General features: G+C 41.9%; 1 protein-coding gene across 1 annotated transcript in view; it reads right to left on the bottom strand.

Moving 5' to 3' along the window:
* LOC144599482 (cysteine-rich hydrophobic domain-containing protein 2) overlaps positions 1 to 26,278 on the bottom strand; it is a 59,286-nt gene that overhangs the window by 16,394 nt on the left and 16,614 nt on the right. The window contains exons 2-3 of the mRNA XM_078410441.1: positions 20,056 to 20,110; positions 14,829 to 14,984 (exon numbers count right to left, since the gene is read on the bottom strand). Of these exons, the coding sequence (XP_078266567.1) occupies positions 14,829 to 14,984; positions 20,056 to 20,110 (211 nt within the window). The remainder of the gene's footprint in view (positions 1 to 14,828; positions 14,985 to 20,055; positions 20,111 to 26,278) is intronic.

Raw genomic sequence — 26,278 nt, 5'->3', positions numbered from 1 at the left:
TCCTTTAATTTGGTCAAAATTACAAGCGCGCTCTTGAAATCCCCCCAGGAAGTACCCCATAAAATATGGCGGCGAGTTAGAGTGAGACGGCCGATCCCGTCCCTCACCTCATCGGGTCGGCAGGGGTCAGCCCAACTGTCCTGTGGGGAAAGCTGCGCCTCGGCCCCAAAGGCAGCTTCTGATCCAACACTCTTCGGGACCTCCAAGGTCAACTGGTTAACCTTCCCCTAGGTTGCCCGTGCAACATATGCCATTTTCTCAATAAATTTAATATTTGGTTTATTTAAGTTTCTAGCAGTCCATGGTGCTTTAGACACGAGAGGGGGTAGAAATAGCAGTTTAGAGGTGTATTGTTGGATCATTGTTACATGGCCTCTGTTGGTCTGGTAAGGGTGCTGGAAAGTAAGTAGTGGACCTGTATTTGAAATTATGAGGGGCATATATAATGTATAGTGTAACAATTTTACCCTTGTGCAGGGGTATCCATTGCTAGAGGTTAAGGAAATTAGAAGGGATTCAAGGAATCTTTTTCAGTCAGTTGTAATCTGGAACTCGCATGCCAGGAACTGTTGGTAGTGGCAGCTATTCTCACAAGATTTGTGTCTTTAGTTAAGCTGTTGAAACACCATAGCATTAAAAGCTACAAATTAGTATAGATTTCCAGTATGGACATAATGGAGTCTTACGCATGATTCCATGCCGCTTGACTCTACAAGTAGTATTGCTTGAGATTGTGACTCGCTCTTTTTGCCCTCGGTCCCATCTCATTCCAATTACATCTGAAGCCTTCTACGACTGTTGACAATTTTGTCTTTCCAACTGGTTCACTTTTATTAAGAGGTCCAACTCCCAAGCCCATACTAGGATATCTGACTGTGCTTTACCTCTTCCTTGAAGAGCCCCAACATGTTCACCACCACTATCCTCCTCATTCATTGAACTTATTCGTAGACAGAGCTTGTGTTCCACAAAATCAAAGATTTGCACAGGAGCAAACCATATAGAAGGCCCACACAGCCTGCCTCCTTCATTTCTGACAGCTGTATTAGTGCCAATTCCTACACTTCTACAGAGTGTAAAAGTTCCACCAAGTTTGCTGCTAATTTTTTACAAGTCTTTCATATGGTTCTGATCTTCCACTTCATCAACTTTATCTCCATTTCAGCAGATAGGTTAGTGACCAATATTCATTACAAGGCCAGACTCCCTTAGTTACATTAAATATCCTTTCTCTCCTGACCTTCTGCAGACTCCATTCCATTCTCCAAGTTTCTCTCGCTCCATCATGTCTGTACTGATGACAACATAATCCACATGTGCTTCCAAAATGTTTTTCCTTTTTGTTAACTGTGGTTTTCACTCCATAGCTAATAAGGTTCTCAGTTGTGTCAATTCCTTTTCTCACTTCAGTTCTCATCCCCTCTCCTCCCACCGAAAGCAGGGATATTATTTCCTCTAGTTTCCATTTCCATCCCACATATTTTCACATTTTGCAATTTCATCACCTTACACCTGATCTTTTCACCCCCAACTCATCTTTTCGTACTCTCCCAGTATTTTGAGGGGGCCATATCTTCCATAATTTTCCCAATGTATTCGTCTATCTCTAACATCATAAACTTCTCCACCTCCACCCCCCCCCCCCCCCCCCACCCGGCATAAGAAGTTGGTGAGGCCGCACTTGGAATATTGTGTTAAGCATTGATCACCCTGCGATAGGAAAGATGCCATTGAGCTGGAAAGAGTACAGAGAAGATTTACGAGGATGTTGCAGGACTTGAGGGCCAAATCAATAGGGAGAAAGTAGAGAGGCTAGGACTTTATTTCTTGGAGCACAGGAAGCTGAGGAGTGATCTTCTGGAGGCGTGTATAAAATCATGAGGGGAATAGATAGGGTGAATGTACAGTCTTTTTCTCAGGACAGGAGAATCAAGAACTAGAAGGCATAAGTTTAAAGTTAAAGGGAAAATATATAAAATAAATCCAAGGGACATTTTATCTACACAGAGGGTGTCGTGTATATGAAACAAGCTGCCAGAAGTAGTTGTTGATGTCCGCACAGTACATTTAAAAGTAATTTTGGCAGGTACATGTACAAGAAAGGTCAGGATATGGGCCAAATGCAGGTAGTAAAGAAGGCTTATGATATGCTTCAGTCGGGACATTAAGCAAAAAAAGTCAGGAAGTCATGTTTCAGCTCTAAAGGGCTCTGGATATGCTACATTTGGAGTATTGTGTGCAATTCTGGTTACCCAATTGCTGGATGGATGTGGAAGTTTTCGAAATGGTGCAGAAGAGTTTTACTAGAACGCTGCATGGATTAGAGGGCATTACCTATAAAGAGAGGTTGGACAACTATGAAATGTCTTCTTTGGAGTGTCGGAGGCTGTGGAAAGACGCAATAAATATTTATTAAACTATTAGAGGCAGAGATAGGATAGACAGGCAGAATCTTTTTCACAGGATGGAATATCAAATACTAGAGGGCAGAGCTTAAAGGTCAGAGTGGGAAAGTTTAATAGGATTGTGCTGGACATATTTTAAATATAAACAGACAGTGGTAGATGCTTGGATACTTTGCCAGACGTTTTGGTGGAAGCAGATATGATAATGGCCTGTAAGCTTTTGCACAAGTATGACTATACGGGGAATGGTATGGATCACGTACAGGCAAAATGGGTTAGTTTAATTTGGAATCATGTTTGGCACAGACATTGGGGCCTGTGCCATACTGTTCTATGTTCTATGTTAAAAAAAGTTCATTTCAAAACAAAAACTAATAGCAATATATTTTATGAAAGCTTTCCCATTTCCTGCCAGAGAAATCCTAATGGGAACCCTGCCAAGCTTCATTATTCAGTAGAATATGCCTCATTCTGGTTGTTACTAGAGATTGCCTTCATGTCCTTAAAGGGCTTTTAAATCGCAAGAAGTTTTTTTTTTATTACATTGAAAGCAATTTAAGCTCCTTCCCTCTACAAATCTCTTGAAAATGTGGATTAGGAAGAGGGATGTGGTCTGAGCAACAATGGTATACTAAGAGTAATGGTACAGACTTTTTTTTTCAGGGTGGATCAGATTTACATTGCAAACTTGGGGGGCCATCACTAAAAAAGCTTTATTCTTACCATGTGCAAAAGACACAATTGCCCAATTTCTTGCCACTACGATTTTCTCAACTCACTGTTCCACCTGCTTCCCCCCTCCTCCCCTCCCCCACCACCAATGCCCACTCATTCCACTTCTAAAAATAACAAATTGCTGGAGAACTCAGCCGGTCAGGCAGCATATGTACAAGGAAATGGTCAGACAGCATTTCGGGTCAAGGAACTTCTTCAAACTGAAGAATGTTTTGAACCCAAATGTCATCTATCATCAGTCTGAAGTCTTGACCTGAAACAAAACTCCTATTCATCGACTATAGTTCTGCTTTCAATACCATTATCCCAACCAAGCTCATCTCCAAACTTGTGGAACTTGGAGCCAGCACACCCTTCTGTATCTGGATCCTAGACTTCCTGACCAACATACCACAAGCAGTGAAGATAGGTGACAAATCATCCTCTATGATAATCCTCAACACAGGTGCCCCGCAAGGATGCATTCATAGCCACCTATTATACTCCTTATACACTCATGACTATGTAGCCAAATACCAATCCAACTCAATTTACAAGTTCACAGATGACATCACCATAGTGGGCTAGATATCAAATAATGAGACGGAATGCAGAAAGGCGTTTGAGAACCTTGTAACTTGGCGCCAAGACAATTACATCTCCCTTAATGCCAGCAAGATGAAGGAGATTGTGATTGACTTCAGGAAGCAAAGTAGCACACATGTACCAGTGTACACTAATGGCACCAAAGTAAAGATGCAAGAAAAGAGAAAATATTTGAAATATTGTTACAAGAACCCTAGCAATTATAGACCCTAGCAATTATAGACCTATTAGTTTGACGTCTGTGGTGGGAAAATTAATGGAAAAGATACTTAGGGACAATATATATAATTATTTGGATAATCAAGGCCTGATTAGAAACAGTCAACATGGATTTGTGCCTGGAAGGTCATGTTTGACTAATCTTCTTGAATTTTTTGAAGAGGTTACCAGGGAAATTGATAAGGGCAAGGCTGTGGATGTTGTCTATATGGACTTCAGTAAGGCATTTGACAAGGTTCCACATGGAAGGTTGATTAAGAAGGTTAAATCGTTGGGTATTAATAGTGAGGTTGCAAGATGGATTCAACAATGGCTGAATGGGAGATACCAGAGGGTAACGGTTGACAATTGTATGTCAGGTTGGAGGCCAGTGTCTAGTGGAGTACCCCAAGGATCTGTGTTGGGTCCACTGTTGTTTGTCATTTACATTAATGATCTGGATGATGGTGTGGCAAATTGGATTAGTAAATATGCAGATGATACTAAGATAGGTGGAGTAGTTGATAGTGAGGTAGATTTTCAAAGTCTACAGAGAGACTTGGGCCTTTTGGAAGGGTGGGCTGAAAGATGGCAGATGGAGTTTAATGCTGATAAGTGTGAGGTGCTGCATTTTGGTAGGACAAATCAAAATAGGACGTACATGGTAAATGGTAGGGAATTGAGGAATGCAGTGGAACAGAGGGATCTGGGAATAGCTGTGCATTGTTCCCTGAAGGTGGAATCTCATGTGGATAGGGTGGTGAAGAAAGCGTTTGGTATGCTTGCCTTTATAAATCAGAGCATCGAGTATAGAAGTTGGGATGTAATGTTAAAATTGTACAGGGCATTGGTGAGGCCGAATCTGGAGTATGGTGTGCAGTTCTGGTCGCCAAATTATAGGAAGGATGTCGACAAAATGGAGAGGGTACAGAGGAGATTTACTAGAATGTTGCCTGGGTTTCAGCACTTAAGCTACAGAGAGAGGTTGAACAGGTTGGGTCTTTATTCTTTGGAGCGTAGAAGGTTGAGGGGGGACTTGATAGAGGTTTTTAAAATTTTGAGAGGGACGGACAGAGTTGACGTGGGTAGGCTTTTCCATTTGAGAGTGGGGAAGATTCCAACAAGGGGACATAGCTTCAGAATTGAGGGACAAAGGTTTAGGGGTAACATGAGGGGGAACTTCTTTACTCAGAGGGTGGTGGCTGTATGGAATGGGCTTCCGGTGGAAGTGGTGGAGGCTGGCTCGATTTTATTATTTAAGAGTAAATTGGATAGGTATATGGATAGGAGGGGATTAGAGGGTTATGGTCTGAGTGCAGGTAGATGAGACTAGGTCAGGGAGAATGGTCGGCGTGGACTGGTAGGGCCGGACAGGCCTGTTTCCATGCTGTAGTTGTTATATGTTATATGTTATAAGAACCCCAAATGAAATTTACAAGCACTGTCAATGGGATTTTGGTATATTCTAACATATTCCTCACAGCATCAGATATAAAAACATTTGTACAATTATTTTGGGATCAACAATTCTCTAATGTATGGCTGCATTATATACATTAAAAAAAGAGAATCTTGTTGCAACAGTTGCATTGAACAATAATGATGCAATTTAATTTACAATGTTACATTCAATGCCATGAGGATTGTAAACCAACTAAATAAAGCATCAATTTTCATGCTAATGCTATTAAAGCATTTCCAGACACTGTTTACTGCATTATTTTTGTTGTTCCCAGCCTTTTCAATGGCTGGATTCGAATGTAATCCAATGTGTGAATAATTCTATGCTATTCTCATGCTGGCTCTTCTTGTTCAAAAGTTAATTGACAGCCAAATAAAACTGGTCATTAATTATGGTCAATACATTCTGACAAGAAGGTTAAATTTTACATAAAAGGAGCATTCAGAACTTTAGAAATAAGTAGAAACAACTGAATTGAATTTCTTTTAAGGACTTGGTTATCTGTTTGAAAGACTAATTATACATGGTGAACAATTACAATTTAAAACAAGAAATGTGCCTTAAATAATCAGTTTTACCAGTTTATATTCACAAGTGCGTATGTTCAAATAATCATCGCATTATTTTAAATGGAAAGAATGTTTTTATAGGGTGCCACTTTCTCTGTAAGTTTCCTGTTCCATTTAAGTCACATTCACATAAAAAAAATTATAAACAAAAAAAAGACCAGTTTGGGTTGTCCAAGAATAGCCCCTGCAGAAAAAACGAAATATATTCTTAACCTTTGGTTGAGATCTCTGACTCCAGCATTCATTTTTATTTCACTGGTGCTGGGCAGGCTGGGGCTGCTACTCAGTGTTAAGATGTGGGGCTCAGTACAGCATTCGGGCCAACACTGAGTCTAGGCCATTGCCAAGATGATCAGTGACTGCTGCGTACATTGACATTGTACTGAATTCCTCTTCACCTTTTGGAAGTGATGCAAGCTGCCGTCATCTCTTGGTTTAGCTGCACACGTCATCCCAGCTTGAAGATTCAAGTTACAGGCTCAATGATTGCTCCCGGCCAGCCTGCCTACTATCCATAAGGCAGATATTGAACATTGACGTTGTTGCTCACATCAAGCCATACGGTGAAGAAATTACTTTAACCACTTAATTGCTGGAGCAGTGTCTGCAGACGGCCGGGTCTTCTTTCAGGTCCTCATTACCTTGGATAGAGTGGATGGGGAGAGGATGTTTCCACTAGTGGGAGTCTAGGACTAGAGGTCATGGCCTCAGAATTAAAGGACGTTCTTTTAGGAAGGAGATGAAGAGAAATTTCTTTAGTCAGAGAGTGAATCTGTGGCATTCTTTGCCACAGAAGGCTGTGAAGGCCGTCAGTGGATATTTTTACAGCAGAGATAGATAGATTTTTGATTAGTACAGGTGTCAGAGGTTATGGGGAGAAGGCATGAGAATAGGGTTAGGAGGAAGCGATAGATCAGCCATGATTGAATGGCGTAGACGATGGGCCGAATGGCATAATTCTACTCCTATCACTTATGACCTTATGACCTTATTACAACTGCAGAGCTAGAATTGGTTCACTCAAGCTCCCACTAGTCAGTAACGCATCTTTAGGTATAAATGCTCTAAATCACCTTTTCAGCGCTGATTCCATTGGCACTGTTTTTCCAATGGAATTCAAGCTGAGACTGATATACTGCAAACACATAATGCTCTGGCTATTCTTGCAAAGAATTTCTATAAAATGGAATGAAACATAATTTCAATCAAATCTAATGTTAGTGATAAAGATCAGTTTGCATGACAAGAGCATACATTTTATTTAATGTCCAATTTGATTTTTTACTCCTGAAAAGTGAGGAGGTTGCAGTCAGGGATGAATTTAAAACATTGAAAAATTAACATTCAATTGCAAACCAAACTATTGGATTGGATTTAACTATCTACTTTCAGCACATCTGCCCATTCAAGTGGTTTAACGCTTCAATACTGGAGGCTGTAGACCTCATTTTTAAGATACATTTCAAGGTTAAGCCCGTCTTGCTATATTCCTAAATGCAGCAGATGAAATGCAAAAGAATGAAAATAAGTGCCTTTTATAAAATCACGTGGGTTTGAGCAGCACGTGTACTTCATCCTTGCTGCTACTAAGCTCTTCACATTCATCAACATAAACATACCTCTGCAATTTAGATTTCCCCCTTCACATAGACCAAAAGGGCCCATCTGAAACAATTGTGTCACCCGGCCCAACCAAGATAGAAACATAGAAACATAGAAAACAGGTGCAGGAGTAGGCCATTCGAGCCTGCACTGCCATTCAATATGATCATGGCTGATTATCCAGCTCAATAACCTGTACCTGCCTTCTCTCCATACCCCCTGATCCCTTTAGCCACAAGGGCCACATCTAACTCCCTCTTGAATATAGCCAATGAACTGGCCTCAACTACCTTCTGTGGCAGAGAATTCCACAGTCTCACCACTCTGTGTGAAGAAATGTTTTCTCATCTCGGTCCTAAAAGACTTCCCCCTCATCCTTAAGCTGTGACCCCTGGTTCTGGACTTCCCCAACATCGGGAACAATCTTCCCGCATCTAGCCTCTCCAACCCCTTAAATTTTTTATATGTTTCTATAAGATCCCCCCTCAGTCTTCTAAATTCCAGCGAGTATAAGCCTAGTCTATCCAGTGTTTCTTCATATGAAAGTCCTGCCATCCCAGGGATCAATCTGGTGAACCTTCTCTGTACTCCCTCCAAGGCTAGAATGTCAAGCCTAGAAGATCAAGGCACAAAGCTTTTGAAGTATTTTCCCCAGATATCCAAGCTATTTTATTAAAAGAAACCAATTGTTTTTACATTGAGATATTTCTTAAATATAGCACCTGATTTTATAAGATTCATGTGCACCATTATGGAAGAAAATCTGATATTTATCATTGTGAAGACTTTATAATCAGAATGCATAATCTATTACAGCCATAGAGCTACACAGCATGTAGATCGGCTCTTTGCCCAACTCACCCATGCCAATGCCTGCGTTTGGCCTATATCTCTCTGAACCTATCCTATCCACATAACTGTCTAAATGTTTAAAAATTGCGATATTACCTACCTTAATAACCTCCTCCATCAAGCAACTCATTCCATATACCCACCCCCCTTTGTGTAAAAAAAAGTTACCCTTGAGGTTCCTATTAAATCTTTCCTGAGCTATTCACACTAGCTCAAATTGCTCCACACCTTTCCTTTCCATGTACCGATCTTAAAAGTATTTTACATTTTGTAATGATATCTACCACTTCATTATTAAAACTGTATTTTGACACCTATACATCAAGGATTATGTATTAGTTTAGCTACATAATTCAATCTACAACTCGTAACCTTCAGCATAAAAGCTTCATGCAAACATTTGCTTTTGCAATAAGTTTAAAAGGTATTTAGAATATTTGTTTTAATGCTGGAATCTACACTGATCAGCCAAAACATTATGACCTGATGAGCCAAAACATTATGACCACCTGCCTAATATGCTGTTGGTTCTCCGTGTGCAGCCCCATTTGCAGCAGGGTGCGATGCGCTGTGTATTGTGACACATTCCTCCTGTGACCTCCATTAAAATTTTCTGTGACTTCTGCCAAAGTGGACCTTCTGTCGGTTCAGACCAGACGGGATAGCCTTCATTGCCCTTGCGCATCGATGAGCCTTGGGCGCCCAACACCCTGTTGCCGGTTTGTGGTTTGTCCCTCCTTGGACCACTGTCGGTAGGTACTCACCACTGCTGACCGGGAGCACCCCACAAGCCTTGCCGATTCAGAGATGCTCTGACCAAGTCCTCTGGCCATAACAATTTGGCCCTTGTCAAAGTCGCTCAGGTCTTTACTCCTGCCTATTTCTCCTGCATCCAACACATCAACTTCAAGAAATGACTGTTCACTTGCTGCCTAATATATCCCACCCCTTGACAGGTGCCATTGTATCAAGATAATCAATGTTCTTCACTTTGCCTATCAGTGGTCATACTCTTTTGGCTGATCAGTATATCTTTAACTGTAAAGATTTCTGGTAGAAAGCAATCCACATAAATTAAAAGAATGTCTTTTCAAATCCATCTCAATCCGTTCTTAACTCAAAAAATCATTTAAGGCTCCATACTCTAGAATTCCACGACTTCTCACGCAGATTAGAATTTATTTCAGGTGAGAGAAGAATTTCCAAAAATCTTTTATTATATTCTATTTTCAACAAAGTAACCAATATTGATAATGATCTTTTCAAGAAATGTGTAAAAGTCATTCTGATTGTGAACAAGATGAGAAAAAAATTATTAATAATTAGTTATGAACTATAATGTCCTCCCAAAATACTATTCCAAATATGAAACTTAACCCAGAAGTATGCAGCCAAAGCTTCTGAGCGCAAGAGTCTTGTGTGAAATGATTTAAGTTAGTCTTAGTCTTAGTGTAGATTCCAGCATTAAAACAAATATTCTAAATACCTTTTAAACTTATTGCAAAAGCAAATGTTTGCAAGAAGCTTTTACTTTGTAAAACTCCATTTACTTTGGCAACAAATTGGACAAATTGAGAATTTCGCACAGGATAGTCAACTGGGGAAAATCTCACATTGGTGGAAGTAGACTTTTTCTTTATTGTTGGGATTAAGACATTTTGTTAAAATGGAGTGGAATTATTGCTCTGCATTTTATCATGCTGTAACAAGGTAGTACTTGATGCTGATTGACAAAAAATATCACTTAAACAATCAATGATTTGGATGAGAACATACAACATACAACAATCAATGATTTAGATGAGAACATACAAGGCAAGTTTGCAGATGACACAAAATAGTGATGATAGTGAAGATGGTTGTCAAAAATTGCAGCAGTATCTTGATCAGCTGGGCAAGTGGGTTGAGGATTAATTGATGGAATTTAATACAGAGAAATGAGAGGTGTTGCATTTTATTAAGTCCAACATGGGCAGGACATACACAATGTATGGTAGGGCTCTGGGGAGTGTTGGAGAACAGGGGGATCCAGGAGGTACATAGTTCCTTGAAAGTGGCATCGCAAGTAGATAGGGTGGTCCAAAAGGGTTTCACCACTTTGGTCCTCGTCACTCAGAATACTGGATAGAAAGGGGTCATAGAAACTAGGTACAGGAGTACCTAGGTACATTCGGCCTTTCGAGCCAGCAACGTCATTCAATATGATCATGGCTGATCATCCAAAATCAGCGCCACGTTCCTGCTTTTTCCCCATATACCTTGATTCCACTAGCCCTAAGAGCTAAATTTAACTCTCTCTTAAAAACATCTAGTGAATTGGCCTCCACTGCCTTCTATGGCAGAGAATTCCACAGATTCACAACTCTCTGGGTGAAAAAGTTTTTCCTCATCTCAATCCTAAATGGCCAACCCCTTATTCTTAAACTGTGACCCTTGGTTCGGGACTCCTCCAACATGCGGAACATTTTTCCTGCATCTAGCCTGTCCAATCCTTTAAGAAGTGTATATGTTTTATAAGATCCCCTCTCATCCTTCTAAATTCCAGTGAATACAACCCCTGTCGACCCATTCTTTCATCATCCGTCAGTCCCGCCATCCCGGGAATTAACCCTGTAAACCTACGTTGCACTCCCTCAATAGCAAGAATGTCCTTCCTCAAATTAGGAGTCCAAAACTGCACACAATATTCCAGGTGTGGTCTCACCAGGGCCCTGTACAATTGCAGTAGGACCTCCTTGCTCCTAAATTCAAATCCTCTCGCAATGAAGGCCAATTAGCCTTCAGCTTTCATCACTGCTTGCTGTACCTGCATGCTTACTTTCAGTGAAGTACAAGGACACCCAGGTCCCGTTGCACCTCCCCGTTTCCTAATCTGACACCATTCAGATCTGGCTTCTTGTTCTTGCCGCCAAAGTGGATAATCTCACATTTATCCACACTATACTGCATCTGGCATGCATCTGCCCACTCACCCAACCTATCAAAGTCACCCTGTAGCCACATAGAAACCTCCTAGCAGCTCGCACCTACCCAGCTTTGAGTCATTCACAAACTTGGAGATGTTAAATTTAATTCCCTCGTCTAAATCATTAATATATATTGTAAATAACTGGGATCCCAGCACTGGAACCCACTAGCCCTTGCGGCTCCCCACTAGTCACTGCCTGCCATTCTGAAAAGGACCCGTTAATTCCTCTTTGCTTCCTGTCTGTCAAGCAGTTCTCTATCCATGTCATTACCCTACCCCCAATACCATGTGCTCTAATTTTGCACACTAATCTCTTGTGTGGGACCTTGTCAACGACTTTTTGAAAGTCCAGATACACCACATCCACTGGCCCTCCCTTATCCATTCTAGTTGTTACATCCTCAAACAATTCCAGAAGATTAGTCAAGCCTGATTTCCCCTTCATAATTCCATGCTGACTTTGACCGATCCTGTCAGTTTTTCAAATGCGCTCCTTTTACATTTTTAATAATCGACTCAAGCATCTTCCCCACTACTGATGTCAGGCTAACTGGTCCATCATTCCGTTTTCACTCTCCCTCCTTTCTTAAAAAGTGGGGTTACATTAGCTAACCTCCAGTTCACAGGAACTGATCCAGAGGCTATAGGCCATTGGAAAATGATCACCAATGCATTCACGATTTCTAGGTCATGGTGCATTGAGATAAAATGTTGGTGAGACCACATTTAGAGTATTATGTTCAGTTTTGGGCACCAAGATTTTGGAGAGATATCTTGGATCAAGCTGGAAAGGGTGCAGAGAAGCTTTACGAGAATGTTGGCTGGACAAGGGTCTGAGCTATAGGGAGCTGTTGAGCAGGCTAGGGCTCTATTCCTTTGAGCACAGGAGGATGAAGGGTACAAAATCGTGAGAGGAACAGATCGGGTAAATACACAAAGTCCCTTGCCCTGAGTAGGGCAATTGAGAACCAGAGGGCATAGGTTTAAGGTGAGGGAGGAAAGATTTTCTAGTGGCCAGAGATCCTAGAGTGACGGAGGAACTGAAGGAAATTCACATTAGACAGGAAATGCTGTTGGGTAGACTGATGGGACTGAAGGCTGATAAATCCCCAGGGCCTGATGATCTGCATCCCAGGGTACTTAAGGAGGTGGCTCTAGAAATTGTGGACGCATTGGTGATCATTTTCCAATGTTCTATAGATTCAGGATCAGTTCCTGTGGATTGGAGGGTAGCTAATGTTATCCCACTTTTTAAGAAAGGAGGGAGAGAGAAAACAGGAAATTATAGACCAGTTAGTCTGACATCAGTGGTGGGGAAGATGCTGGAGTCAATTATAAAAGATGAAATTGCGGAGCATTTGGATAACAGTAACAGGTTCGTTCCGAGTCAGCATGGATTTACGAAGGGGAAATCATGCTTGACTAATCTTCTGGAATTTTTTGAGGATGTAACTAGGAAAATTGACAGTGGAGAGCCGGTGAATGTAGTGTACCTTGACTTTCAGAAAGCCTTCGACAAGGTCCCACATAGGAGATTAGTGGGCAAAATTAGAGCACATGGTACTGGGCATAGGGTACTGACATGAATAGAAAATTGGTTGGCAGACAGAAAGCAAAGAATGGGGATAAATGGGTCCCTTTCAGAATGGCAGGCAATGACAGGCAGGCAGGCAGGCTCAGTGCTGGGACCTCAGCTATTTACAATATGCATTAATGACTTGGATGAAGGAATTAAAAGTACCATTAGCAAATTTGCAGATGATACAAAGCTGGGTGGCGGTGTGAATAGTGAGGAAGATGCTATGAGGTTGCAGGGTGACTTGGACAGGTTGTGTGAGTGGGCGGATGCATGGCAGATGCAGTTTAATGTGGATAAGTGTGAGGTTATCCACTTGTGGTAAGAATAGGAAGGCAGATTATTATCTGAATGGTGTCAAGTTAGGAAAAGGGGACATACAACGAGATCTGGGAGTCCAAGTGCATCAGTCACTGAAAGGAAGCATGCAGGTACAGCAGGCAGTGAAGAAAGCCAATGGAATGTTAGCCTTCATAACAAGAGGCGTTGAGTATAGGAGCAAAGAGGTCCTTCTGCAGTTGTACAGGGCCCTAGTGAGACTGTGTGCAGTTTTGGTCTCCAAATTTGAGGAAGGATATTCTTGCTATTGAGGGCGTGGTTTCAGCATAGGTTTACTAGGTTAATTCCCGGAATGGCGGGACTGTCATATGTTGAACGACTGGAGCGACTAGGCTTGTATACACTGGAATTTAGAAGGATGAGAGGGGATCTTATCGAAACATATAAGATTATTAAGGGGTTGGACACGTTAGAGGCAGGAAACATGTTCCCAATTTATTCACAAAATGCTGGAGTAACACAGCAGGTCAGGCAGCATCTCGGGAGAGAAGGAATGGGTGACGTTTCAGATCGAGACCCTTCTTCAGACTGATGTCAAGGGGGCGGGACAAAGGAAGGATATAGGTGGAGACAGGAAGATAGAGTGAGATCTGGGAAGGAGGAGGGGAAGGGAGGGACAGAGGAACTATCTAAAGTTGGAGAAGTCGATGTTCATACCACTGGGCTGCAAACTGCCCAGGCGAAATATGAGGTGCTGTTCCTCCAATTTCCGGTGGGCCTCCCTATGGCACTGGAGGAGGCCCATGACAGACAGGTCAGACTGGGAATGGGAGGGGGAGTTGAAGTGCTCGGCCACCGGGAGATCAGTTTGGTTAATGCGGACCGAGCGCAGGTGTTCAGCGAAGCGATCGCCGAGCCTGCGCTTGGTTTCGCCGATGTAAACATGCTCCCAATGTTGGTGGAGTCCAGAACCAGGGGCCACAGTTTAAGAAAAAGGGGTAAGCCATTTAGAATGGAGATGAGGAAAAACATTTTCAGTCAGAGAGTTGTAAATCTGTGGAATTCTCTGCCTCAGAAGGCAGTGGAGGCCAATTCTCTGAATGCATTCAAGAGAGAGCTAGATAGAGCTCTTAAGGATAGCAGAGTCGGGGGCAAGGGGAGAAGGCAGGAACGGGGTACTGATTGGGAATGATCAGCCATGATCACATTGAATGGTGGTACTGGCTCGAGGGGCCGAATGGCCTACTCCTGCACCTATTGTCTATTTAATAGGAACCTGAATGGTAACTTTTTTTTACACAAAGGGCAGTGGGTATATGGAATGAGTTGCTTGATAGAGGAGGTTGTTAAGGTAAGTAATATCGCAACATTTAAGAAACATTTAGACAGTTACGTGGATAGGATAGGTTCAGAGAGATATAGGCCAAACGCAGGCAGGTGGGACAAGTGTAGATGGGACATATTAGTCTGTGTGGGCAAGTTTGGCAAATGAGCCTATTACCACACAGTATGACAGTAAGATTCTTTACCTTCACTCAAACTGAATTTTGTTCTGACCAAGTGATCCAAAGGATCATTAAAATACGAAGAAACTTACTCTTTTACTGAGGCAGATTACTGGCCACATGCTACAGCCCAAAGTACAACAACAGCACAAGCAGCCACAGAGTAGCCATCGCACATTGACGGGAAGATTCTTCTTTAAACAGCCATTAATGCGATTAATGCTGGCTTTGAATTCCTCTGGTGCAACCTGTTGAAGTGAAATAGTTTAAAATTATTGATCAATGTAAAAATGTCCCCAAAATAGCATGAATTACCTTACACAAAAGCAAAATATTATGGATTATGGAATTTACAATCAAGCAGCATGTGAGAAGCGATAAAACCCTCACATTCAAGTGGGTGAATAGGTAGACACAAAATGCTGGAGTAATTTAGTGGAACAGGCAGCTTCTCTGGAGAGAAAGAATGGGTGATGTTTCGGGTCGTGTCCCTTCTTCAGACTGATGTCAGGGGACTGGGCGGTACAGAGATAAAATGTAGTCTGAGACTACATTTAGTAAGTCTGTAGTAAGACTGGTAGGTGTACTGGGAAGGGGGAGTTGATGGAGAGAGAAGGAAAGCAAGGGCTACTTGTAGAGAAGTCAATGTTCATACCACTGGGGTGTAAGCTACCCAAGCAATTTGCACTGGGCCTCACTCTGACAATGGAGGAGGCCCAGGACAGAAAGGCCCATGTGGGAATGGGAGGTTAAAGTGTTGAACAAGCAGGAGATGGCGGGACTGTCATATGAGGAAAGATTGAAAGGACTAGGCTTGTATTCACTGAAGTTTAGAAGGATGAGAGGGGATCTTATAGAAACATATAGAATTATAAAAGGACTGGACAAGCTAGATGCAGGAAAAATGTTCCCAATGTTGGGCGAGTCCAGAACCAGGGGCCAAAGTCTTAGAATAAAGGGGAGGCCATTTAAAACTGAGGTGAGAAGGCACTTTTTCACTCAGAGTTGTGAATTTGTGGAATTCTCTGCCACAGAGGGCAGTGGAAACCAAATCATCGGATGGATTTAAGAGAGAGTTAGATAGAGCTCTAGGGGGTAGTGGAATCAAGGGATATGCGGAGAAGGCAGGCATGGGTTATTGATTGTGGACAATCAGCCATGATCACAATGAATGGCGGTGCTGGCTCGAAGGGCCGAATGGCCTCCTCCTGCACCTATTTTCCATGTTTCTATGAGATCAGGTAGGTTTAGGCAGACTGAGCGGAGGTGTTCAGCGAAACGATCGCCGAGCCTGCGCTTGGTCTCGACGATATACAGGAGTCCACACCAGGAACAGTGGATACAGTAGATGAAGTTGGGGGAGGTGCAAGTAAACCTCTGCCTCGTCTGAAAAGACTGTCAGGGTCCTTGGACGGAGTCGAGGGGGGAGGGATAGGGGCAGGTGCTGCATCTCCTGTGTTGCAGGGGAAAGTACCTGGGAGGGGGTGGTTTGGATGGGAAGGGACAAGTTGACCAGGGAGTTGCTGACGACACTGTGGAAAGCAGAAAGGGGTGGAGATGGGAAGATGTGGCTAGTAGTGAGATCCCATTGGAGGTGGCAAAAATGTTGGAGGATTATGTGCTGTATGCGGCGGCTGAAGGGGTGGAAGGCGAGGACAAGGGGGACTCTGTCCTTGTTACGAATGGGGGGAGGGGGAGCAAGAGCAGAGCTGCGGGATATCGAGGACACCCTAGTGAGAGCCTCATCTATAATCGAGGAGGGAAAACCCCGTTACCTAAAGAATAAGGACATCTCCGATGACCTGGTATGGAACACCTCAAATGCGGCGTAGAAGGAGAAATTGGGAGCAGGGGATAGAGTCTTTACAGGAAGCAGGGTGGGAAGCAGTAGTCTAGATTGTTCTGGGAGTCGTGGGTTTATAATAGATGTCAATCGATAGTCTGTCTCCTGTGATGGAGACAGCGATATCAAGATGTTGGGTGATGTCGGAGATGGTCCAAGTGAATTTGAGTGCAGGGTGGAAATTAGTCGTGAAGTTGATGGTCAGTGAGTTCTGCATGGGTGCAGGAGGTAGCACTGATGCAGTCGTCAATGTAGCAGAGGTCGATTTTGGGGATAGGGCCAGTATACGCCTGGAACAGTGACTGTTCGATGTACCCTACAAAGAGGCAGGCAATAGATAGGGCCCATGCGAGTGCCAATAGCTACGTCTTGGATTTGGAGGAAGTGGGAGGAGTCAAAGGAGATGTTGCTAAAGGTAAGGGCCAGCTCTGCTAGGCAGAGGAGAGTGTTAGTAGATAGAAATTGGCTGAGGAAGAAACGGAGGGCTTTAAGACCTTCCTGGTGGGGGATGGAGATGCGGGGTGACTGTTCAAGATGGTGAACTTCACTTAGCACTGCAGAAACTAAGTGCACTGTGAAGGGGCACTAAACAGATAAGAGTTGTCTATGTCTATCACAGTAGTGGTAGTACAGTATTGAAAATCAGGGATGTCTGTAGCAAGGGTACCACAGTATTAATGGACAAAATAGCAATGATATTTTTGTTGTAGGAAGGAACTGCAGATGCTGGTTTAAACTGTAGACACAAAATGCTGGAGAGTAACTCAGCAAGACAGGCAGCATCGAGATAGAAGGAATGGGTGACGTTTTGGATCAACAAGGGTGTCGACCCAAAACATCACCCATCCTTCTATCCAGAGATGCTGCCTGTCCCACTGAGTTACTCCAGCATTTGTGTCTATCTTTAGAAATAACGTTTTGGTGGATGAATGCCTAAATAGTAGTCAGATGTTCTTTAAACAAACACATAGAATAGCCCACTAAGAACAAGCTCTCCTAGATTGGGTATGGTGCATTGATGGAGGGGGTTGAGCAATAATGTTGTTGTATGAAATCCTTAGGGCAAGAGTAGCTATAACATAATAGAATTCTTCATTAAAATAGAAAGAGTAGCTATAAAATGATAGAATTCTTCATTAGAAAAGAAAGTGATGGGGAAGTGGATGTGTATAGGGGCTGGATGCCTTTGGTAAAGATGAGGCAGCAGGGTCCATGGAATTGTAAATGGTTAAATTGGTAGAGAGCAGTCAAGGTGCCTGGATGTGCAAGTGATGGGGGGGAGGCAACAAGGCTCTTTAAAATGAATTGAGTAAATGGGTGTGATAGATGTTTGAAATTATCTACTTCATGAGGAAAAGGCAAGGGTAGAATATTATTTAAAAGATGCTCGACTGAGAAATGTTGTCCTATGAAAAACTTAGGATATATATATATCTCAATATCTCAAAAGCCACATGCAGGTGCATAAACCAGTTATGTTGGCAAATATTATGTTGGCCTTTGATGAAAGACATTTTCAAGTACAGGAGCAAGAAGCAGTCATACAGGGCTTTGGTGAGACCATACTTGGAGCATCACATGTACAAAAGTTATCCTTAAAGTAAGGATATATTTAATCAGAAAAAAAGGTGTACTGAAGGTTCAGCAAGTTGATTCCCATGATGCCAGCACCATGATCAAACTAATATTTCCAACTAAGAGTTAGAACAATGAAAACAAAACCTTATTGAAATTTACAGAATTCTGACAGGGCTGAACAAAATCTGGATGCAGGCAGGATGCAAGGAGGGGATGGGATGGAAAGAGTTGCTGTCTCATGGCATGGATAAAACATTTAAGGCTGACACGAGATGAAATGTCTTGACTCAGTGATAAACCCGTGGAATTCTCTACCACACAATGTGCTGAATGCTATATCACTGAATGTGTTGAAGGTAGATAGATTTCTAGATAAAAGGCTTCAAGAGGTCTGGGAAGAAAGCAAGAATGTGGCATAAAAATAGAGGATTACCCATAATCAGTTTGAATAGTAGAGCATGTTAAAGGATTAAATGGGCTTTTCCTGGTCTTGTATTGTTTCAAAGTTAGCTCTACAGTACACTATTTACTAATCCAGTAAAATTTAGTATTACCAGATTAGAGTCAGTTTATTCTAAAAACATATCGGGTTATTTAAATTTCAACATTTATATAGCAACATTATTATATAAAAAAAAGGAAATCAGGAAAAAAGCTATTTTGCAGGGAATTTCTTAATGCCAAAATGAGGACAAGGACACAAAGTGTTGGAGTAACTCAGCGGGTCAGGCAGCATCTCTGAAGAACATAGATAGGTGACGTTTCGATTATCAGCGGAGTTATTCCATCGCCGTCTTTATTTGTACATCAGCATCAGCATCTGCAGTTCCTTGTTTCCACTAAGTCAAGGAGATAGCTTTTAAGGGGCACTTTAAAAATAGAGGAAGATGGAGGAGAATGATCAAGTCTGAGGAAAGTTCAGAACGTGAATCATAGACGCTTGAATCAACACTGAAGAGAATACAGAATATGTCAGAGTTGAGTGAATGCAAGATTCTCAGAGAAATTTAAAACTTGGAAAGGTTACAAATATGATCACGATCATAAGGACCAAAAATAATCTACCTGTGAAACCATAAACTCGTGAAAAACAGTGTGCAGAGTGATGACTGAGCGGAATTTGGCGAGTTGTTGATGGAAGGATTGTCAAAGGAACAAAAATGTAGCAGTACCATAGTGATGAACATATCTAATAAGGTGAATGTTGAAGTACCCACATTTATGACAAAAAATAGTAGGCACTTCAAACTTAGTGATGTTAATGCACACGATAAAAAGCACATGTCATCCTACATATCACTCAGAAAATACTTTAAATGATGTAACAATGTTTTTAAACTGCGATAAAACAGTGCAGAAAGAAATACTTTATAGATTTTTGCATCAATAATTTAGTGATGATGCTGCATTTAAAAAAAATAGTTGCACAACTTGTGGCAGAGTAAATTAGTTTTAAGATGTGTAAACCTTTGAGGACCAAATAGAAAACAAGGTATCCAAATCTACCTCGGTAATAATTAAGAATAATTTAATTGTTCTCTAATGCTGGTATACTTCACTGATCTGCAATTTACCCCAAATGGTGCATATAAAAAAACAAGCAAAAAAGATTCTCAATAACTACTATTAATACTACAATATGTTGGCAGGTATTTTTGTCCTCATGACTCAAGGAATGTAACTCTTAAATTAGTGTATGGTAGGTCTATTGCTGACAGATCACCAAGTTAAACCCCACCATTAGAAGGTACTGCTTCCAAAAATGTTAGCACTGGCCACGTTTTATGTACATTTGTTAAGTAATAAATTCTTACGTTTTTTCACTTGTTCATTTACAGTTTTGACTCTCATCAACAGCAAAAAGAAAACTAATTCAAGGGGAGAAATAAAGGATTCACCTTTCCCGTTAATGGCGAAGGAAATTCAAATTCAAATTTGTTGCTCAGACCAAACCTGAAATTACAAAAAAATTGGACAATGTCACATAATTCTGGCATTCCAATTAGAAGCCAAGTTTGGCTTCGTAGTATTAAAATTAAAAAGGTATATAGGTTCAAAACATGCAGAGCAATAATGATAAATTGGATTAAATTGCTTGGAGTGCAGATGTCAACATTTCATTCGATCAGCATCAAGCACTTTTTTACATTACAGCACAGCTTCACTCAACTTAGTTACTGCAGGACTACTTTATTAGTTGCTCCATTAGGAAGTGGATTAAGGCTTCCAACTGAAATCAATTGCAAGACATTAGTGAAGATAAAAAATAAACCATTTGGTTGTCCTGCCATTGAATATGATCATACTGATCCAACTTTCCTTAAGTCCACTTTCCTATCTCCATATCCCTAACATTAATTTATTTCATTGTTAGCTGGCACAGACAACAAAGAACAACATTCAAATACATAATTCCAAATACTATCTGAAGTGAACATTTCTTCTAAGTCTATCCCAAACGTCTAATGGAACAAAGCATCCCACAGTACTTTATTGGATCAGATATTAAAACAACATTTGACACCGTCACAAAAGGAGATATACAAGAACAGTAAGAAAAACATTAAGTTGTAAGGAATGGGTTTAAGAAAGACCAGGAATCCTCAAGTCTGGAAATGAAATAGATCAGAATTGAAGCATAGATATCAAATGGTGAATGGCGAAACCACATCAAGTATTTGAAAACATGGATGAGAATCTTAAAATCAAATCGTTGCTTAATTGAGGGCTGATGCAAGTCTACAACAAGCATAGATTAATGTGATCAAAGGTCTTTGTAGAAGTTTAGAATGATCTACAGGAGGTAGAACAAAGAAGTTTGGGTGCCAACTGGGATAAACAAATACACAGGCAGCAAGGCATGGATGAGGGTGTCACCAACTGATGCAGCAGACGTGGAGCCAAGTAAGGTTATGGAAGAGCTAAATGATGGCAGAGATGTGGTCTTAAGTTTATCTCAGGTCGATCCACAGTTTCCCTCTCCCCGATGCATATCAAGCAGAAAGCACTGGAAACGCTCAGCAGGTCAGACAATGTCTGTGGAGAGAGAAATAGTCAATGTTCCACGTCGTAACCTCTTAAGTTGGCATTGAATGCCAATACCAATCTTTGTCTTTTACCCCTTTTTAACATGCTACAGCCTCACAATTTCATCCCCATCTTTTTCAGAACTATTTGTCTGAATCCCTCCAAGCTAGTTTCTGACTGCCACATTACCAAAATGACACCTATTAAACATATATGTGGAAGGAGACTTCTTGTTTTCAGATGATCTTGCCAAGGAAATGAACATGAATAAAGAGGAAGAAAAATTGGGTCACGAGGAAGCAAATCCACTGCAGGTAAATCTCAGACTATGATTTCCTTTACTTTATAGATACAACGTGGAAACAGGCCCTACTGCCCACAGAGTCTGCGCCGACCAGCGCTCATCCCATAACTAGCACTATCCTACATACTAGGGACAATTTACAATGTTATTGACGCCGATTAACCTACAAACATGTCCATCTTTGGAGCGTGGGAGGAAACTGGAGCACCCGGAGAAAACCCATAAGGTCACAGGGAGAATGTACAAACACAGTACAGACAGCACCCGTAGTCAGGATCTCTGATATTGTAAGGCAGCAAAACTACCACTGATTGATGCATAAAAGTATAACAAGTCAGGTACAAACACAGCAGTATGACAGTAGCAGAGCATCAAATGTGGATGTTGTGGTGACCACAACAAAAACTCATTCATAATAATTGAATAAAAAATTATTGGAAAATTCTTGTTTATGTACCATCGCATAACACTTTTGCAGATCCATCACATCACAAACCACCACTGAAGAGACTATAATAATAATAATTTAATCCCTACAGATTTGGTTCCTGTAGTAAACTTTCAAAGCAATTAATAGACATTGATGAACAGTGCAGAAAAACCTGGCCATCTATAACACTGATGGAAACGCTATCAACTCCAAGTGGACCACATCAAAATGAACCCACTACGGCCTATATTCAAGCACTTGTCCAATGCTCACGTTGCCATCCCAGTCACTTTGTAAAAAGAGAAATCATTTTGCTCATTTTTTAGTTCTGGGTGTCACTAGCAAAGAAGCACAATTTCTCATCTTCAAATGCCATTGTGAAGATGATGGGGTCCCATGCCCTTAAACTTGTGCAATCCTATATTAGGTAATCCCACAGGCATCTGTGGGCAAAGAATTAAAGGATTCAGACAGTGAAAATTAAAGTTTGATAATATATTTCCAAGTTAGATCAGTGTGCGAGTTGGAGGTCAATATCAGTAACAAGTTTTCATTATAACCATGTATCAAATTGTACATTCAGCAAGCAGTGATTCTTTCTTTGAGAACCAAGGCATGAAATATCTCTCCATCTTGCCTTCACAATCAAATTACTTAAAACTCAAGCCCTATCCTGTTCTAAACACATATTCATTGAACATTAGTCATTATAATGTGGTTACTGGTAGCATTGTGTATCAGAAACCCTAGCTAATTTGTTTTCTTTGCAGATGATGACGATACTCCATTACAGTCTTTGCTTAATTAACTAATATTACAAATCTGGGAATTAACCTAGTTATTTTGCACTAAAAAGTCTGAATTCAGTTATTTTGATCTGGACAGTAACCTCGAACAAAGCTCGCCTTCATAATTATATTACACATATAAATAGGTTAATGATTAATTTGTGATTGGGCAAGCTATTTTATGCTTTATACTTTTTTCATGCTTTTTTTCATCAATATCTTTCTACCTGCTCCTTTTCACAATTTTACATAACATCTTGGGCATTTCTTCATAAAAGCTGAAAAAGCAATGTATTCTTCACTTAAAATCCATTTAAAGAAGTATGTTGGTTCATTTGTCATGTCTGCAGAGTACCTACTTTCACTATAAAAATGCATAATAGCAAATGCTGAAATTGTAGTGGCCTGGACGCGGCCAGAAATAGGCTAGACACCAGGCAGGTTTTGAAAGTTCTATAATGAAGGTTGTGAGCATCCACTCACAACGAGTTCCACCGAAGGGATGAAACACTTCCCCAAAACCCCCGAGTAAAACACCGTAGCCTGTGGGCAGTCCCTCGTCCCTGTCCGTCAAGTGTCGAGGGGACTGACCCTAGGAGTGGCCTAATACCCAGGGACCACCACAAAATGCTATTTATTTCTTCCAATACCACAACAACGGATTTCATGATGTAGCACAAATTAGTATTTTCATTTTTATTTATTTGCCTTCCAATTATTAGGATTAGATACTGATCCCAATCCACAGTTGAATAGATGAAAATTTCAGTCAAACTTGTTTGCATCTTCAAAGTGCAAATTTCCTTTGAAATGTTGAGAAACAATCTTCTCAAATACCAGGAAGCAGTAAAGTCTGCAAGAGCAAAATACTCTTTCTGCAGAAACCGTTCCCTCCGTAACTTCCCTGGTCCACTTGTCCCTTCCTACCCAAACCACCCCATCCCCGGGCACTTTCCCCTGCAACGGCAGGAGATGCAACACCTGTCCCTTTACCTCCCCCCTCAACACCATCCAAGGACCCAAACAGTCTTTCCAGGTGAGACAGAGGTTCACCTGCACCTCCTCCAACCTCATCTATTGTATCCGCTGCTCTAGATGTCAACTTCTTTATATCGGCGAAACCAAACGCAGGCTCGGCGATCGTTTCGCTCAACACCTTCGCTCAGTCCGCCTTAACCAATCTGATCTTCCGGTGGCTGAGCACTTCAACTCCCCCTCCCCCTCCCAGTCTGACCTTTCTGTCTTGGGCCTCCTCCAGTGCCATAGTGAGGCCCACCGGAAATTGGAGGAACAGCACCTCATATTTCACTTGGGCAGCTTGCAGCCCAGCGGTATGAACATTGACTTCTCCAACTTTAGATAGTTCCTCTGTCCCTCTCTTCCCCCCTTCCCCCCCCCCCCAGTTCTCCCTCTAACTTCCTGTCTCCACCTATATCCTTCCTTTGTCCCGCCCCCCTGATATCAGTCTGAAGAAGGGTCTCGACCCGAAATGTCATCCATTCCTTCTTTCCTGAGATGCTGCCTGACCTGCTGAGTTACTCCAGCATTTTGTGAATAAATACCTTCGATTTGTACCAGCATCTGCAGTTATTTTCTTACACTTTAAATATTTTTCCGACCTTATTTCCAAAAACTCTCATAATTCCAAGGTCCTATTTAGTATTATTACCTCCGTCATATGTCCTGCCCCCAGTACCAGCTTAGTTGGGTCCCCTGCTAAGTGCGAAGAATTCTCTACATTTTTCACTAGCAAAGTTGAGAACATTAGAGCGAATATTTCCCCTCCCACCCGTGACCTAGCTGTCTCACTGGTCTGTTCATCTAAATTGGACTGTTTCCAACCCATCACTCTATCCTCCGTTGCAAAGCTTGTCTCCACTATGAAACCTGCAACCTGACCCGACACTGTCCCCACTGTCCTGCTGAAGGATGTCTTTGCAATAGCCGGTCCCAGCATCCTCTCTATCATCTGGCCACTGGCACCGTTCCAACCTGCTTCAAGCACGCGGTGGTCCAGCCCCTCCTGAAAAAACCTAACCTTGGCCCCACCTTGCCTAGCAACTACAGGCCTATTTCCTGTTGGGTACAAGAACCTGATTTAATATGAAATGACGCGCGATTCTACACATGCGCAGAGGCTTAAGATGGCGCTAACATGAATACAGGCACGTTTGAATATTTGTGTGTCCCCGAGATTTATTCATAGTCCAATTACAGCACAAATACACAAAAATTTGGCGACGAGGACAGGATTCCTCCAACATGAACAGATTGCGGTCATTGTGAAGTTTTCACACGACCAAACATGAAGTAAATGACGCGGTATGTAATTGGAAAATATGGAACACAAGTTCGCGAGTGCAAGTCAGCCCATCGATGCAACCTAACGTACAAGCAGGGCTGTAGCCGTGCAGCGCAGCACTTAGAGGCAGCTATAGCCAGCAGAACATCAATCGCGTTCGCATGCCAGTAATAGCTAAGCCACCCTACATAGGTGCCGTGCAGCCCAAGGCCCAAGTTCAGCCACCGCCATTTTGTCCCCAGCAACCGCCACCGACGGCAAGTATCTGAGTATCGGAGAGCAGAGCAGCGACGGTGATAACGGTTAAATAGTGTTGTTGTGAACCAAGTATTAATGGTGTAACCATGGCTAATCCAATTGTTGGGAATGTGCCCCAGTTAGAATCTGGTTATGTTTGCGAGGAATGGACTGAAATCTTGGAGGCATGGTTCACTTCAACCGATATCACGTCAGAAGAGAAGAAAAGCACATTGTTCCTTACAGGTTTAGGAAGCAAGCGTTACAATAGACAATAGGTGCAGGAGTAGGCCATTCGGCCCTTCGAGCCAGCACCAACATTCAATGTGATCATGGGTGATCATTCTCAATCAGTACCCCGTTCCTGCCTTCTCCCCATACCCCCTGACTCCGCTATCCTTAAGAGCTCTATCTAGCTTTCTCTTGAATGCATTCAGAGAACTGGCCTCCACTGCCTTCTGAGGCAGAGAATTCCACAGATTTACAACTCTGACTGAAAAAGTTTTTCCTCATCTCCGTTCTAAATGGCCTACCCCTTATTCTTACCACACCCTACGAGCACTGCTGCAGCCAGCTAAGCCTGCAAGTAAAACGTATCAGGAATGTAAGGATGCTTTAATTGCTCATTTCTCTCTAAAACCAACAGAAATAGTGCAAAGGTATCGATTCTATACCTGCACCCAAGCAAATGAAACAATCCCTCAGTTCATAGCAAAGCTTCGACAGTTAAGTGAGGGGTGTAATTTCAAGGAACTGGAGAATATGCTGAGAGACAGATTGTTAGTAGGGTGTGCAGATGTGAACATCCAGCAGAAACTGTTGGGTACACAAAAATTAACCTTTGAGAACGCAGTCAATATGGCGACAGCGATGGAGGTTGCCAAACAAGATGTAGAGCAGATGCAGAAGATCGGAAGGCCTCCAGAGAATATTACCTCCGTCAATCAGCTTCAAAAGAAGGCGTTTGAACTACAGAAGACAAGGAGTCAACTAAGGACACCCAAAGACAAGGGTCACTACTCTAAGAAATGCT

The sequence above is a fragment of the Rhinoraja longicauda genome, chromosome 1 (genome assembly GCF_053455715.1).
Source record: "Rhinoraja longicauda isolate Sanriku21f chromosome 1, sRhiLon1.1, whole genome shotgun sequence".
Lineage (NCBI taxonomy): Eukaryota > Metazoa > Chordata > Chondrichthyes > Rajiformes > Arhynchobatidae > Rhinoraja > Rhinoraja longicauda.
This window is presented reverse-complemented; position numbering and strand designations above follow the sequence as displayed.